General features: G+C 43.5%; 2 protein-coding genes across 12 annotated transcripts in view; one reads left to right on the top strand and one right to left on the bottom strand.

Moving 5' to 3' along the window:
* The window catches only part of Med12l (mediator complex subunit 12L), a 275,089-nt gene that overhangs the window by 218,408 nt on the left and 39,754 nt on the right, over nt 1-16,927 (top strand). For 5 of the 7 annotated variants that reach the window (XM_078043553.1, XM_078043550.1, XM_040269994.2 and 2 more), the window contains 11 exons: nt 2,101-2,328; nt 3,107-3,248; nt 4,911-5,031; nt 5,347-5,448; nt 6,126-6,239; nt 9,215-9,414; nt 13,241-13,429; nt 13,964-14,038; nt 14,145-14,335; nt 15,179-15,340; nt 16,696-16,807. In XM_078043553.1, coding sequence (XP_077899679.1) covers nt 2,101-2,328; nt 3,107-3,248; nt 4,911-5,031; nt 5,347-5,448; nt 6,126-6,239; nt 9,215-9,414; nt 13,241-13,429; nt 13,964-14,038; nt 14,145-14,335; nt 15,179-15,340; nt 16,696-16,807 — 1,636 coding nt within the window. The remainder of the gene's footprint in view (nt 1-2,100; nt 2,329-3,106; nt 3,249-4,910; nt 5,032-5,346; nt 5,449-6,125; nt 6,240-9,214; nt 9,415-13,240; nt 13,430-13,963; nt 14,039-14,144; nt 14,336-15,178; nt 15,341-16,695; nt 16,808-16,927) is intronic. The other 2 variants (XM_078043549.1, XM_078043551.1) reach the window with 2 other exon arrangements.
* Nucleotides 1-16,927, bottom strand: part of P2ry12 (purinergic receptor P2Y12) — a 42,270-nt gene that overhangs the window by 21,592 nt on the left and 3,751 nt on the right. Inside the window, exon 1 of one of the 5 annotated variants that reach the window (XM_078043558.1) lies at nt 12,320-12,337. The exons of the other annotated variants lie outside the window; for them this stretch is intronic. The gene's annotated coding sequence lies outside the window, so the exon portion shown is untranslated. Of the gene's footprint in view, nt 1-12,319; nt 12,338-16,927 lie in introns of those variants that run through there. 5 annotated transcript variants of the gene reach the window in all.

The following is a 16,927-nucleotide window of genomic DNA, read 5'->3' as shown; positions in this document are numbered from 1 at the left end:
GGCTCTGCCTGGCTGGGCTGCTGGCACACACTACTGCGCCTGTTCTCTCAGAATCAGAGACCGATTTATAGTTTGGAATCGGGTAAAAAAGGACAATCGGGCAGAGATTTCCATTAACGTACTGATTAAATAATTGGATCATTTTGTCTGTGATATCATCCAAGCCATCCTGTGAGAGGAATGTTGTGGAACAGGGAATACCAGGGCCATCTACCGGGCAATGTGCTGGGCATAGTGCTTGAGCACTCACGACAACCAGGAAGTAGAAATGGCTTTCCCCAGGAACAAAGGAGTGTCCTAGCCTTAGTTAACAGTGAGCAAGCCTGGATCTGAGCAGGCTCTGAGGATGTATGCTGCTGTCCCCAGGCCTCCAGGTCTTTCTGCTTCTCGTAGCTGCAGAAGGAAAGGTCTCAGTCATTGGCTTGGTTCCCTCTGTGCAAGCAGCAGAGTGTGAGGATTGGCGTGGCCTAGCTGGTCACCAGCATTTGATTCAAACAAAAACCCATCTAGAAAGCCTGTACTAAAGGACACAGGAAGCCGCAACATGCAGGCTGAGAAGACCTCACCACTAGCCAGTTTCAGAGGGACCCTGCAGTCCACTTAGAAAAATCTGCCTCCTGGAGGTGGAGGGGTGGGGCTCATAAACCAGAAGCAGAGCAGAAGAGCTGGGATTCTAAAGTCAGAGTGGAGAAACTGGTAGAATTAAGTGAAGAGTTGAATGAAAAAGAGGTAAAGCTTTAAAATTTGCAGAAGTCCCTTGTACTAAACACTCAAGGCTTTGGGAGGCAGAGGAAATGAGGGATATGGTCGAGAGGAAACAAAGGAGGGTCTGGTCTGGGTTTCATTTTTAATGGGAACATGAATGTAATAAGTGAAAGTGAATAAAGAGTAGTCAGGAAGAACAGGTGGGTAGAAGCATCGGGACCACAAAATGACTGTCATTTTCAAAATGCCACAATTCTCTTTTGCCAATTTATATCCTTCCATGATGGCCAACAAGTTTTTTACAGAAGTCCTTTGCAAAGAAAGAGAAAAAATATAGAAGATAGTAATTATTCAGTTTGTCATTTGGTCCTCTCGGTGACACCTGGGCCTCCCTGGCATCATTTGGCACTGGAGCCCTTGTTAAACACACAACTCAGAGTACCTATGTGAGACCTAGGAATCAGTATTTTAACCAAACAGCCCAGAAGTGGCTCTGAAGGATGAGGGCTGAGCTGAATGGTCTCAATTTCTGACAGCTGTTGGCACTTCAGGATAAAGCATCCACATGCCTTTGTATATTTGAGGTACTCATTCCTGGCTAATGTAGGTGCATAAAAAAGCTGTATATCACCTTAACCACGAATCTGTTTGCTGCCCAAACTTAATCTTAAGAGCAGCCTTTCTGTTGCACTGAAGAGCTCTGGAGTAGAGCACTTGAATTTGCTCATGGACTTGCAGATGGAGCAGATGGGCAGGAATGGCTGAGTTCATATGTAATGTGAGTTTTGAAACTGGAGCATCTCAGTGCTGGCTATGGAGTAAATCCATCCACATCCCTTGATGCTTCTGTCCTATCTTTGCTCAGATGTAGCTCATGAAAACCTCAAATATTTCACACGATAAACCAGGGTATTAAAAAAAATCTCGCCACTGTTGAGAAACACGGCATGACAAACTTAGGGATGATGTGACCAGTTCTTTGCTCTTGTACAATTTGCCAGTTATCCAGAGCCCCCTGGCATATTGCAAGCTCCCTGAAGTCAGGAACATGCCTTTCCTTTCTCTGCTGTGCCACAGTCCCATAGTCACATGTCTTAGCATTCAAATTCCGCAGGACACAGTGTCCCTAGAGGAGGAGATCTTTGGCATGTGCCATCAGGACTACAACACCACAGTATTCTGATGTGTAATTGAATCTATTTTTATTCTTAAGAATAGTTGCAAATGTTATTACTTGAGTTAGTTGTTGGAAGCCTTAGTAAATTCTGTGATTTGTAGAGCTTGTAAACTGTAGAAAGTCATTTAAGATTAGTTACCAGCTTTCTTAAGTGAAATGGTTTTCCTATTATTCTAGTTTTTGTTTTTCTTTTTTAACTTTTCTTCTTGTAACCTCAGTAGTGCCTGTTCTAAAGTAAAGCAAACCATATATAATAATGTGATGCCTGCGAATTCCAACTTGCGATGGGATCCCGACTTCATGATGGATTTTATTGAGAATCCCTCAGCTCGAAGCATCAACTACTCAATGCTGGGCAAAGTCCTCAGTGACAACGCAGCCAATCGCTACAGCTTTGTCTGCAACACGCTTATGAATGTCTGCATGGGCCATCAGGATGCCGGCAGGTGAGCCGGGCTACCGGGAAGGCATCACTGACAAGGACTTGGGTGACTTGGGAACTTCTTTGAAACAAGTGTCTAATAAATGTCTGGGCTCACACCTGCCTTTCATTTGCTCCCCTGACTCTATCTTCTTTTATTCATTATTTATTTACCTCTGTTCTGTTCAAAAATTTTCTTAACCTGAGAAACACCTGCTTATGTCTTCTTGCTTGGGCATTTAGGTATGGTCTATTAAGTTACAGTATGCATTTTCAAAAAAAATGTATATAATAAAATACCTGTATTTTGAAAACAACTATATTTGAACTTTTAAAAAGGAAAAATGTGATTTAATGAAAACAGAAGGGAGACCAGTAGCACAGAGGATAGATTTGGGGAAGAGAAGAGAGGGAAAGCAGAGATACTGGCCAGATGACTTGACAGGATCGTGTTATGTGCATGTGCAAAGATAGCATGATTAATCCCACTATTGTGCATAATTGCAACGCACAATGAAAATGTCAATTTGTAGATCAGGTCTGTTCACAGAGCTAAAAATGTTCTAATTCACATGTGTACTGGTTATTGTTTGTCACTTAATAGTGTTGATTATTCAACAACATTTGAAGTTGTTAACATATGCCTTTGCTCGGTTTCCATTGTATCTGACAGGTGGGTATTGGTTACATCCTTCTGTCTAAGAAGCAGAAGGCTTGTTGCTGGTAGTGAAATGTGCTCACGGCTATGCCACGCACGGTCACCATCCTGCCAACTGCTCACTGCCCATCTCTTTCCTCCTTAGGATTAACGACATAGCCAATTTCTCCTCCGAGCTGACCGCCTGCTGCACTGTCCTCAGTTCAGAATGGCTGGGGGTTCTGAAGGCTCTCTGTTGTTCTTCCAATCACGTGTGGGGGTTTAATGATGTACTTTGCACTGTGGATGTAAGTTTTCTTTTTTGTTTAAAATTGTGTAATTCAAAATTTAGTTAGTGGGTAATCTGTTTTTTAAAAATTATTATGTACTTGACTCAATTTTAACATTGTAAAATATTTTTTTCTTTCTCTGTCTGAAAGTAATAAGCCACAGTGTAGTTGCCAAGATTACTTAATATGCAAAAAAATCAGAAATAAAATAGATAGCTTAATCTATAGCAGAAATGCCTGAAGTTTCCTGAAATTTCCATGTAGCTGATCTGGATGATCATTTCAGAGCTGTTTGTTCTTCATTTTAAATTTATTTTTCAGTTGTAGTTGGACACAGTATCTTTATTTATTTGTTTTTATGTGGTGCTGAGGATTGAACCCAGGGCCTTGCATGTACTAGGCAAGCGCTCTACCGCTGAACCACAACCCTAGCCCCTGTTCTTCATTTTTATCACATGGCAGGGGACGTAACTGAAGCATTTTTCATTATGAAGAACCAATATATAGGTTTCTAAGAGTATAGATTTTGTTATATTGCACAGAAACGCCCAGGTATAGGTTCAGAGGATGCTCAGTCTTTCTTGGGGATCAAGTCTGGACACTGATGAATAGCTCCCCCTGCTCCTGATATATCACTGATTATCTCAACTAGCAGGTTACATCCATAACATGTGAATTCTTGAAACGTCTGCCTCCATTCTTTAGCCTGCCTGCTGTATCCTGTTGGAGCAGAATTAGGGCTAGGGTCTCTTATGTTAAAGAACTCTATGTTTTAAAAGCTGCCTCTGGCTGAGGGCTTATTCCTAGTTTGCATATTCTGCCAGGGTGGGCAGTCCTGTCTCTGCAGCTCAGTGTGCTTAGACTTTTATACATGTTAACTCACGAGTGGTGGTCTGCGCTTCTAGCAGAAAGACACGTTTTTATCTTGACTGTAGTTCCTTACTTAGTCTCTCGGGTCTTTTTGTTGTTGTTGTACTTTGCCTTCTGCTTTAATCCCTCATCTGTAAAAATGGATTTTATAATAGTATGAACCTCATGGTGCTGGGCTATCAGAGGAGGTGTTTTATAAATTGCTGGCCGTGGTCCCTGAATTATGGTGCCAGTTGTGAAGGCCGTTATTAGTCATTTTTCTCATTATCTTGTGCACGTGTTTTGTGGAGTCTGTAAAGTCAGAGATTTCACTATGAATTAATTTTCTTCCTCTTTTGCAATTTGGAGTTAGTTGGAAACTTTCAGAGTTTTCACAACCCACTTAGTCCCTCTGAGCATCTTTGTTAGTTGCCACATAAAGAGTCTCCAGAACACCGTCAGGCATGTCTTTCTGCTAAGGGACCCTCCTATTTTCTGTTTTCTCTGACGTCCTCTGGGCTTACTTCGACTCACATTGGGGTGCATTCACACATCCTTTAGTGATTTCTTGGATTGTGTTTTTTGTCTTTTTTCAGTTGTGGGTTCATGAGCTATAGCCCAATGTCCTCTTGCAGCTCTGGGGGGTGGATAGACTCAAGGTTTGTCTTGCAGAAACAGGCCTGGGGGGTAACAGTCGCACGTGGCTGTTCCCTGTGGGTTCGTGGTGGGACTGAGCTCCTGGGGGTGTTGCCTACATTCTCTTAGGTATTGATCTTTGATGTGGCTGAGAAGGGTGTCAGGTATTAAAACCTGTCAATGTTTTTCTTGAAGGTGAGTGACCTTTCATTCCATGATTCATTAGCTACTTTCATTGCTATTCTGATAGCACGACAGTGTTTCTCCCTGGAGGACGTCGTGCAGCACGTGGCTCTCCCCTCTCTCCTAGCGGCAGGTAAGGCAGCCTGGGGAGCTGTGCTGGCTGTGGGCTCGCTGCCTTGGAGGGGTGGGTTGGGATGTTAGGGCACAGGGTGGGTGCAGTAGGAGATTCTAGCTGTATGTGTGCTGGGGTGGCTAGAGGTAGCAGGGCAGCCCAGACCCCAGCATATTAACCCTAGAGGCAGTTGCTCTCCCCAGCCTGCCTTAGGAGTACTCCCATCTCAGAAGAGAGGGCTTACTTTTCTTGCTCTAAGGAGAGTTGATGTAGGTTAGAGCAGAAGACTTAACTTAGTAGGAAGCCTGAGACCTGTCTTTCTCTCCTGCTTTCTAGCTTGTGGAGATGCGGACGCGGAGCCCGGGGCGAGGATGACCTGCCGACTGCTGCTTCATCTGTTCCGAGCGCCACAGGCCTGCTTCTTGCCTCAAGCCGCCGGTGAGCTGGCTGTAGCATGTCAGTGGATGAAGGCCGGAGCTCTGGGTTCTAAGTGACCGTGTGGGCTCTACGTTTTGTCATTTCTTTCCTGATTTTTGTGGGCTTGATCTGGGGTCAGTGAAGGAGTGAGAGGGTGCCACCAGGTGTGCTGGCAGCACCTTCCATTTATGTAATATCAGGAAATATTGAGAAATCAAAACCGGGAGTTAACAGTCAATAAAAATACCTCTGCTCTTAGGCCAGGTCATCCTGGTGAGCAGTGCGGCTGGAAAACATACTATATATGTCAATTCTGAGCCCCGCCATCCCGACTTAAGGGGATGATGACTCATTTATCCTTTTCCTAAGGTAAGCGATGATTCCTAGGGTATTAGTAAAGCCTCTTCTTAGATCCCTTCCATCCACACGTTGGCATGTCTGTGTGGGAATCCTGCTAATCTTTTTGCTACATCTCTCTGAGGAGCAAAAACATTGTTTTAACAATTAATAATTAAGAAAAGTTTAAGTAAGAATACTGGCAGTGTGTCTTAGTGAACCCCGGAGCCTCAGGTTAAGCAGGCCAGTGGCAATTAAGCGCCCACAGTCCAACAGTGAGAGGCCCTGCTGGCTGGGGGTGATTATGGAAGATCGTTAATGATGGTGACGAGACTGTTCAAGGCTTGTTGTTGTTTTCACAGGCAAACCTTTCCCCGGAATAAGATCGTCTTGCGATAGACACCTCTTAGCTGCTGCTCACAACAGCATTGAAGTGGGAGCGGTTTTTGCTGTATTGAAAGCCATCATGATGCTTGGTAAGACCTCCTGGCCCTGCACTTCTTGGCTGATCACCAGATGTGGAGGCAAAACCATCTGTGTTCAGCTCAAAATCTAATTAATGTTGTTGAAAACCTGGTTTGTTTTGTTTGTTCTCCTGGAAAAAGAGAGTTGGCTTTCCCTGAGTCTATGGGCAATAGGGCTCTTAGAATTTCTGTCCCTCCTATAGTGACCCTGGGGGAATTTAAATAGACATACTATTGTTCTGTTTTAGTTGCTTGATGCTCCTTCTGATGTGACGTAGATTCTGAGACCCACAGGGTTGCTTTGCCTTCAATTGTTGGCAAAAATACTTACCCAAGGAAGGACAAGAATGACGTAGTGACATCCCTGAAGGCTTAGCTCTCAGCCAGGCTGTGTTTCAGGTGCAGAACACCAGGAAACCTGGAGCTTACTCGGAGTGCTTCTGCTGTGTTGGAGACCCTGAACACGTTTTTCTGTCTGTTTTATTCATGAATCGGGTGATAATCACAATGATGTTGGTATTATTGATTAATCAGTATTCGCTGTCACAGTAATTTTTTTTCCATCCGATTCATAGTGTCCAAGACGTCCTTTATATCTTTTTTGTGTATGTGCTCCTGGAGTGACAACACTGTCTTCTGCCCATCAAGTGTCGATGAATTTTCTTCTGGATGTCATAAGGGATGTGAATGGTTAGAAGACTTGAGTTCATAGTGCTTGATTCCAATTTTGAATACCCTCTTCTAGACTTGACTACATAATAGTTACCTCTTACGTTCTTAGTGAGCTCCCTTTGATCAAAACAGAATAACTGAATGATAGGAGCTCCTTTAGGTGGGTCTTAAAGGACACAAGTGAGGACAGAATTCTGTAATGCTTGAGAAATGATGCCTGAGGATTCAAGGAACAATAACATTTTTCTATGAGGCCCCTGGGTTCAATTGTTTGTAACACAGAAACAAAACAACAGAACCAGAGTTTTCACAAAATTACCTATTAAAAGTTCACTTGAAAAGGACATATGAATGTGTATTTTGTCTGTATTTAGGAATGCCCATGGATTCTGTAGCCAAAGGGAAGGGTAGAGCCAGCTGTGGGCAGCAGCCTCTCCTCGAGCTAAGGAGGTCCTAGGATGAGAGCACCCATGTTCCTGCTCTGAGGGTGGCTCAAGGGAAGGGTGGCTCATGGGACCTACTGAACATACAAACCTAGGGACTGGATTTGTTACCCTGTTATTTCTAAGGCTCATTAGAAAAACCAGCAAGAACTAGGTTTTCACTAAATTAACTTTGGAAGCCTGAATCTGTAAGTGACCCAAGTTTTAATGGCAGAAACCAAGATGACTGCCGTGTGGACACAAGCTGTTTGATTTATAGCACTGGTCTGATCCCAAGTAAAATCTTTCTACCTCTGAATATTCAAATAATATGGCAAATCCTCCAGGCCTGAAAGGTCAGGATACACCCAGTAAAGGTCAGCAGAGCCGGGGCCCAATTGGCTCCTGTGCTCTGTTGACCACATAGCTGCAGAAGATTCCAGCACCTCCTCCCAAGCCACCTCCCCCATTCCGGTTACTGATGTCACTGCCAGGTCCTCACCTGGGCCTGCAGTGGCGTGTGTCTTTGGATTGTTCTTGTAGAGGTTTTAGTGTCTCTGCCTCCCTGTGTTCTGACCCGCATCCGCCCAGCTCCCTCCCTGTAGGTCTGCTGAGATGGGGGTGAGACCGTGGAACCTGCTGTGGTTCCTATTTGAGGCTAGCTGTAGTGTGTCTCGGCACCTGAGCATGGAGGATGCACTTTGCTACTTTTAGAATTTGGTCTTTCAAGATCTTCGCTTCTGAGAATCTCTGTTGGATTAAGTAAACTCCCGTGGGTGAACAGTACGTTTTGTATTTGTGTGTTAATGGGGAATATGTGGTAATATATTGGTGAGTTGAAGTGTGTTATTTATTCCTCTCCTCCTCTTGAGAATTTGTAAGTAAATATTCATTAAGCCAGTTTGATTTTTCAGATTTTTTTGGTGTATTTTCAGCAGAGTCAGAGCTTTTCTTGGTGGGCCTGTGGGTTTTAACAGGCCTTGGGCACCAACCCAGGCTGTTTGCCCACTTGTTTCAGGCAGCAAAGGCCCAACCCAGACTCATCCGTGGGTCCCAGGAAACAAGGCAGGCCCCTGGGGGTGGGCAGAAGCTACACCCTGCTATTGCTGGGCCGTCCCCCCTGCCAGCCAAGGCACACCGGCTTTTACAATGGCCAGGGTTTCGTGTCTCATGGCTGGGGATTCCAGCTGCCGGACATGTTCTGTATGGCCTTTTGCTCCCAGAACTTTGTGAGGAGGAAGCAGTTTTCTGGGGGTGTCGGCTGAGCCTGTCAGGGAGTATCAGGCAAGAGGTCTCACTTGGCTGTCAGAGAGGAAAGCCAGCAGACATGGGTGATAGAAAGTGTCTGCTTTCCAGGGCTGCCTTAGTATGCATTGCCCTTTTCCATCCCCAGGGAAATATATCTCTTGTCCAGAAGTTGGTAGTAAGGTGGGCTAAGGCAAAACTTTTCTCTTGACCTATGGATAGAAAATAAGTCATTGTAAGAGAAGAAATGGAAAAGGGACATCTAGAAGGGTGAGTAACCCATTCTTTTTTTTTTCCTTGTCTAATAAGTCAAATGAATTTGATGCACCAAATGTTGGTGAAATCAATGCTCTGTGATTATTAAGTGTGGTTCATGATGGTCTTTCTAAGTTTGGTGAAAGTATACTTAATTCTTTAAACAAAAAAGGAGCGAGTATCGGGCTGCTTTTTCTTTGTGTCTGATTCGTAGTCCTCGGGGTTCTTCATCCGTTTTCTTGATTCATTCTCTGGATTGCTGGCTGACTGGCTATGCAATGATAATGCTACTCAGATACTTTAAATCCCCCCAAAGCTAGCCTCATTTGCTTCTCCAGTATGTGGTGGTATTTTGAACTTTCATGACTTCGCTTTTGTGATTCTGTTATTTAGGAGATGCCAAAATTGGCAATAACAGTGTCAGCTCCTTAAAGAACGATGACTTCACCATGAGGAGTTTGCGGCGGGAAGGGACCGCGGAGGACGTCTGGCCTGCCTCTCACAGCTCGAAGCCCTGCGCGAAGAGCATCTCCATAGAAACGGCCAATTTAAGAGAATATGCTCGATACGTGCTGAGGACCATCTGCCAGCAGGTATTCCTGCAATTTAATTTGCCTTTTCCTTAAAATATGTCCTTTCTTTTGGAGGAAAGGTGTTCATTATTGTAGGAAACCTGTACATAGGTGGTTTTTTATTCCCTGCTAGCTTTATTTTGAAATAATTCCAAATTTGCTGCAAAGTTGCAAGAATAAAGTGATCCTTTATACCCTTTAGATAGAGTAGTCGTTTACATTTGCCATGTATGCTTTGTAAATCTATTTGTGTGTGTGAACATGGATGCAGATATAGGTATCTTTTTAAAACCCTTTCAAGGTACTTTATTCTTCTTTACTTTTGAAGACTTCCATCTTCATTTCATACCATAACCACAGTGTAGTTGCTAACATTTCAGAAGATTTAGTCTTGGTGTGGTACTATGCTGTCACCTGCCGGGCACATTCCTGGTTGGTCCTTATCGCGATGGTGCTGGAACTGACTGGGTTTTCCTATAGATTTGCTGCAGGCCATGCAACCCTGCCTCAGGACTAGAAGCAGTGTCTGTCCTCCAGGTAGCCAGCTCTGAAGGCATGCGGTGCCCTTGCCTGTCCAGTGGTGCTGGCCTTGGTTGGGTGGTCTTCCTTGTGTGGTCTGCGCTGCCCGCTCTGTGTGGCCACCTTTGGGGAGTCCCTCAAGACACTGCCGACCTCTGTTCCTCATTCCCCTCCCGCGCACCTCAGAGCAGTCATCCTGATTCTTGTCCAAGCCTGTCTTCCCCAAGGTGCTTCCCACTCCCTCCCCTCCACAATGTCACTGTGTGTCCTGCTTAGGGAAGACCCTGCCCTCTTCCCTGTCTACTTACTTATGATCCACATGAGTCATAAGGTCCTGTCCCGGGAAGGGAAGTTTAACACTCACATGGTTCCAGGGAGATTTAGTGGGACTCCTTTATCCTGGTGTTTGTCATTTTTGTTTGTTTTAAAGTATTTTTGCGCTCCTTCTTGAATTTGCCCTGCCTCAGAATTACCTTGAGAATTAGAAGAGTGATACTTAGAAACAAGGTCTGGATGCTGTGTGTACTCATTGCTATGGAGTACCCTTGCTCCTGGGTTCTCTCAGTGGACAGAGCTAGGACAAAACTGAACGTGCATGTTCTATGAGTTCACACGATGCTTCCAGTTCTACGCCAACCTACAAAGCTGTGCTTTACTTTGCCGCATTGCATATTAATATAGCCTTTTTGCATAGTAAGAACCTTGGTTCCTCAATCAATTATTACTTACTTATAAAATACACCTAAAATAATTTCCAAATTGTTAGCATCTACCACTAGGCCTAACAAGCCTGCCAAGAGGAATGGAAAGGTTTCTGCAGTTCACTTTTTACTATTTACAGTAAACACAGTGATCTCACATTAAACAAAGGCGCCAAGAGCATTCATTGGAGAAAAGATAACCTCTTCAACAAATTGTTCTGGGAAAACTGGAAATCCATATGTAACAAAATGAAATTAAACCCTTATATCTCCCCCTGCACAAAACTTAACTCAAAGTGGATCAAAAACTTAGGCACTAGAACAGAGACCCAGTGCCTAATAGAAAAAAAATTAGGCCCAGATCTCTACCATGTCAGCCAGGATCTGACTTTCTTAAATTTCAAGAAGTAAAATCAAGAATTAATAAATGGGATGGATTCAAACTAAAAAGCTTCTTCTCAGCAAAGGAAAAAATTGATAATGTAATGAGAGAGTCTATAGAATGGGAGAAAATATTTACCACATGCACCTCAGAACACTGATCTCCAGGATATATAAAGAACTCAAAAACCTAACACCAACCCCCTTTCCCCCAAGTAACCCTATAAATAAATGGGCTAAGGAACTGAACAGACACTTCATAGACAAAATACAAATGGCTAACACATTTATGAAAAAATGTTCAACATCTCTAGCAATTATAGAAATGCCATTTAAAATTACACTGAGATTCCACCTCACCCTAGTCAGAATGACAATTATCAAGAATACTTGCACCAATAAATGTTGGGGAGGATGGGGGAAAGAGGTACATTTATACATAAAGAATATGTGGTACATTTATACATGGAATATTGCTCAGCCATAAAGAAGAATGAAGTCATGACATTTGCTTGGAAATGGATGAAGCTGGAGAATATCATGAGAAGTGAAACAAGCCAATCCCCCGAAACCAAAGGTGGAATGTTTTCTCTTATATGCAGATGCTAATTCCCAGAGAGTGGGGATTGCTAGGAAAGAATAGAGGTACTTTGGATTAGACAGAGGGGAGTGAAGACAGGGGAGGAGATATTGGGATAGGAAGTATAGTAGAATGAATCAGACATTATTACCCTATATGCATATATGATTACATGAACTGGTGTCATTCTACACTATGTACAACTAGAAAAATAAGAATTAATACTCCATTTATGTATGATATGTAAAAATGCATTCTATAGTCATATATATCTAGTGAGAACAAATAAAAAATTTTGAATAAAAAAAGTCTGAAAAAAATTAATCGGGCTGTCTCCCTTACTGTGAATACATTCTTAATTTGAAATCAATTTGGGTTCATTTGTTTCTGTTTACATTCAGTTTAGAGTCTTTCCCCTCAGCCTTATTATAGAATAACTACTTAGAAAAGTTAAACTACACACAAGAGTATAACCGGAAATGTGTTCTTCCTCCCAAATCCCTTGCTCCTCCCTGCCCCAGCTCACCAGTTTTGTTATTTTCGGGTATATCCTTCCAGTCCCTATATGTTTTGTATTTTGCTACAGCGGTCAAGTCATCAAGATCATGTTTTGTGCTTTGTAGGTTTGTGGTCACCATGATAAAGTCCACTAAATAGGGACATAGGGCTGAGGGGCACTTGTGCCTTGGTCCCCACTGTGAGTGCACCCTGGTATCACCAGAGGCATTTGCAATTGTTTTGATACCTGGAATTGACCAAAACCAGCAGGCAGGTGAGTGCAGGAAGGGTGGTGGCTGGGCCTGCTGTGGACTTCTTGCAGTGGATCCCAGAGGTCCAAGCCCATTGGGAGGTTCAGACTGTCAGTGCTAGAAGTGAAAATTGATTGAATGAATGGATGAATGATTGATTTGATACTTAGGAAAAAGAATACTGATATCTGGGTACCAGCACCTGAGCTTGATTTTAGTAGTCTGTGGTCTGATGAGGTGTCTGGATGTGAAATCTTATAAACACCACAGGCGACCTATTTAATGGATGGTTAGCATCGGGCCACTGGCATGGTGGTTTCAAAAGAGGCTTCATCTGAAACACATATAGAGTCAAATGAAACTTTTAACACTGATGATTTTTAAAACCACTTAGTACAAGAATTTGCATTTGAAAAAATGGTGAAGCAAAGCTGCTAAGAAATTTAACTGAGTTAGCCACTCTCCAGAGGGCAGTCAGCTGTAGGCATAGAGCTTCCTTAAGTTTTTGGCAGGCTCACTGACTCAGCAAAATTATAATAATAACTGTATAGCAAATAGATGTGCACAGTTATTTTGTATAATGGTAACATATTCATAGTATCATAAAGAGAAAAATTTCTAAATATTTTATGCTATGTTCTTAACAGTGGAAAACATTCCAGTATTATCTCTTTCTTTTTTTTTTTTGCTCATCTGTTTCCAACTTTTTTCCTCATCTAGATTCCACTTTGTATTTTTAAGAAGTCAAAATGCCAGAAATTTTGTATCTAACACTTTTTGTAGATACATTTTTATGGGTTATTTTTTCCTGAAGCTTCTCCTCGGTCTCAAGTGCCATTTTGCTTTGACTTAAGTGTATGTTACATAAACATGTGGAAAGCTGGTTGCTGTCCAACAAATGGCCTTCTTCCTTCCAGGAATGGGTAGGAGAACATTGCCTAAAAGAACCTGAAAGGTTGTGTACAGACAAAGAGCTGATACTGGACCCTGTGCTTTCCAACATGCAAGCTCAGAAGCTCCTGCAGCTCATCTGCTACCCACACGGCCTCAAGGAGTGCGCGGAGGGCGACAACCTTCAGAGGCAGCACATCAAGCGCATCCTGCAGGTACCCTTAGCACGCCGTGCACTGCAAGAAGAGGGATCAGTTCTCCCCCTTTCATTGCTAATTCTTGATGCAAGTCAACTCTGTTTTTTATTCCCCCAGTTTTCTTTCCTGTAGAATGGCCACGAGTTAGTGCTAGGTAGGTGTAGATGCTGGGAATTGTATATAATCATCAGATAAATATTGGTATTTTAAGTCCGTGCTGTATTTACTTGAGAAGTGATCTGCATGGAGGGACAGGCTTAAATATGTTATTCAAGAATTAGTGAAATCATTTTGGAATGGGGTCAATTAGATAATTGGATATTGTGAGTCAAAAATTTTAGTTTTATTCGTTTCTAGTTCCTAGCTGAGTGAGGAACATTATATTTATACTGCTTATCCTTTTGAATATACGTAACAGGATTGGATCCTTTTACCCATGTAAATCCTTGTATTGTGTAAGATCACCCTGCTCTTTCCTGAGAGTGGCATCCTGCCAGGACTGATTGTGTGTTGACATGGGTTGCCTACTTTCAATCCTTCTGTTTTCCCCAGAATCTGGAGCAGTGGACATTGAGGCAGTCCTGGCTGGAACTTCAGCTAATGATCAAGCAGTGCCTGAAGGACCCTGTGAGTAGCTGTTGCAAGCCTGGGTGGGAAGAGCTGCGGGGAGCAAAGTTGGGCTGCTGCCTGGGATAACCTAGCTGCATGCGTGGCCTCTCTCTGGCTACCCTAGGGCTCCGGGTCTGTGGCTGAAATGAACAACCTGCTGGACAACATTGCAAAGGCCACCATTGAGGTGTTCCAGCAGTCCGCGGATTTGAACAACAACTCCTCACACTCTGGCATGGGCCTCTTCCACCCCAGTGGCAACGGGGGCGCTGATACCAGTAGCACGAGGCAAAATGGAATCAAGACCTTTCTCAGGTATTTCTGGGTAGTTGACTGGGCTGTCTTGAACTTTACACACGTAATGGGCAATTGCATTCGCATAACTCAGTTATTTTTTTTTTCATTAAGCTGCAGGAAATGTGAAGAGAATAATGACTGCTAAGTGACAGTTGCTGCTATTTAATAGGTTAAAGGGCAAAGCCAGGGCAGGAGACATCTTAGTGTGTTCACTATGTGATTTAGTTGCCCTAGACTCTTTGTAAGTGCTGGTGTTATGAATGCACATGGACACCTGACCTTCACCCCCCGGGCTACTGTGTTCCTGGATATTCAGCATCTCGGAAACACTTTGGCCACCTCTAGTAACTGGCAGCTTTTCACAAGCCTCATGGTGATTTGGGTTCTGATTTAGATCCGGCAGGCATATGAAATCGCAAGGTAATCCTTGAATCATGAAAGGAAGATTTGTATCTCATCATTTTGATAGAAAATATAGCTGGTGAATCTTAAAATTTAAAAAAAAATTGTGATTAGTATGATTATACATAGCAACATTTCATGTTGTGACCATGATCAAAGAGTGTTGTTTGTTCGACAAAAGGATTATCACTAATCGTAGAGCCGGAATCAAAAAGAAAAATGCTAAAAGATAGCTCAGTTGACGGTATCCTCCCAGAAGCACCTTTCACTGCTCCCCTTGGTAACTGTGGGTGGCAAGTGTGACCAGGGGCCTGGTCTTCAGGAAAGATAGTGCAGAAATCAAAGGGAATTGGGGGTAGTGTGCTTCTGGTGCACCAGAGTTGTGCTCTGAAGTTTCTGTGGAACTGTGAGAGCAGAGACTCAGGCTTGCTCGGGTGTAACGCCTATTTCTGATTTTAGTTCCTCTGAACGCAGGGGCGTGTGGCTGGTGGCCCCCCTCATCGCCAGGCTGCCCACCTCTGTGCAGGGGCGGGTGTTGAAGGCTGCTGGGGAAGAGCTGGAGAAGGGGCAGCACTTGGGTTCTTCTTCCAAAAAGGAGCGTGATAGACAGAAACAGAAAAGGTAGGCTCCTGGGGTGTCTCTGGGCGAGTTTGAAGGACAGCTGAGGAATTCTAGTACGCTCTACCTGACGGTTCTTAGACCCAACACCCACCGAAACTTAGTTTTTAAATGGAATGAAAAATCTTCTTCTAGGAAAGTCCCTGTTCCTAAAACGTTCCAGGTTGTGAGATTTGCCACACTCATTCTCAACTTCACTTGTGCATCCAGATCCCTGCTGGCCTCTGAACTTGTCCACTCCAAGCCCCACGTCCCATCTTGAATGGGATCTATAGAGCCGCCTGCATTCTGGATTTTATTTTTAATTATTTCTAACTTTCTTATTAATTAGGTACTCATGTTTAAAAAACACAGAACTACTTGTAATTATTGTCATGCTGAACCTTGAAGTACTTAACAATATTTCTGACATTTAGGGCTCTTGTGCTAGATTAGATATTACAACTTCTAAGCCATAAACTAATTTTTTGATCACTGTTATTGATCACTAAAACCCCAACAATGTGACTCAGCATTCCAATAAAAAGGAAAAAACGATTCCTGTATTTCGTAAACATTCCAGACATCCATGTCCTTATCCAGCGGTTGGCAGTACTGTCAGTGGCTGCCCTTCCTGACCTCTCAATTTGCATTTGCTGGTGCCATTCATGTCTATACTGCCTCACTTTCCTCCCACTGGGCAGACAGGTGGTATTCCCGGGTTGAAAGCGTCCTATTCTGCCCCTATAAGATGAAGCTTAATATTTTATCTTAGATTTTGTTTTCCAATGGAGCATGGATTCATTATTGTTCTCTAATTGCAGATACTCTATTAAGAAGCCAATTTAAAATAGAATTTTTGCCAAGTGCCTTGATGCCCCACTACCCATGGCCTTAGGCTGGAGGTACCCCTAGGTCACTAGCAAGAACCCCATTTTTGGAATCCTCAGATCTTGCAACTGATCCTAACTGTACCAGCACCCTGCTGTTTGGTCTTGAAAACTTAAGGCAAAGCCCCCAAATATTCATAACATACATAGAAGCCTGTTTCCTAGACTCTAAAATAAGAGTATTGACTGAGAAATTTCTCGTTTTTTCCTTGTATTCCATCTCAACCCCCAGGGCACTCACAGCAGTGCAGATTCACCTCCCTGGGGTGCCTTCTGGCATCAGCACTATCTGTTATCCACTCATTTAGAACCATTAGTATCTTTAACCTTGTAAGCAGAGGTGTGATTTAACTTTCCAGGCCTCTCTGGCTATTCCCCATCCCCCTTCATCTATAGTAAATACACAGGAGCAGACACCCAGGGGACAGGACCTAGGAGGTAGGCGGAACAGCAGGTGCTAGCTGATCTTACTGTGCTTCCTTCCTGCAGCATGTCTCTCCTGAGTCAACAGCCATTCCTCTCGCTGGTCCTCACCTGTCTCAAGGGACAGGATGAACAACGAGAAGGTCTGCTAACATCCCTGCAGAATCAAGTGAACCAGGTAAAGGACCCCGTGGTGTCCAGCAGGCCAGCAGCTGCCAGCAGAGTCCAGTGCTGAGCTTACAGAAGGGCACAGCAGGCTTCCATTCAAGGCCAGGCAGTGCCCTGTCTCCTACCTGTC

Source organism: Ictidomys tridecemlineatus, chromosome 3 (genome assembly GCF_052094955.1).
Source record: "Ictidomys tridecemlineatus isolate mIctTri1 chromosome 3, mIctTri1.hap1, whole genome shotgun sequence".
Classification (NCBI taxonomy): domain Eukaryota; kingdom Metazoa; phylum Chordata; class Mammalia; order Rodentia; family Sciuridae; genus Ictidomys; species Ictidomys tridecemlineatus.
Note: the sequence above shows the minus strand (reverse complement) of the source record. Positions and strands in the feature narration are given on the sequence as shown.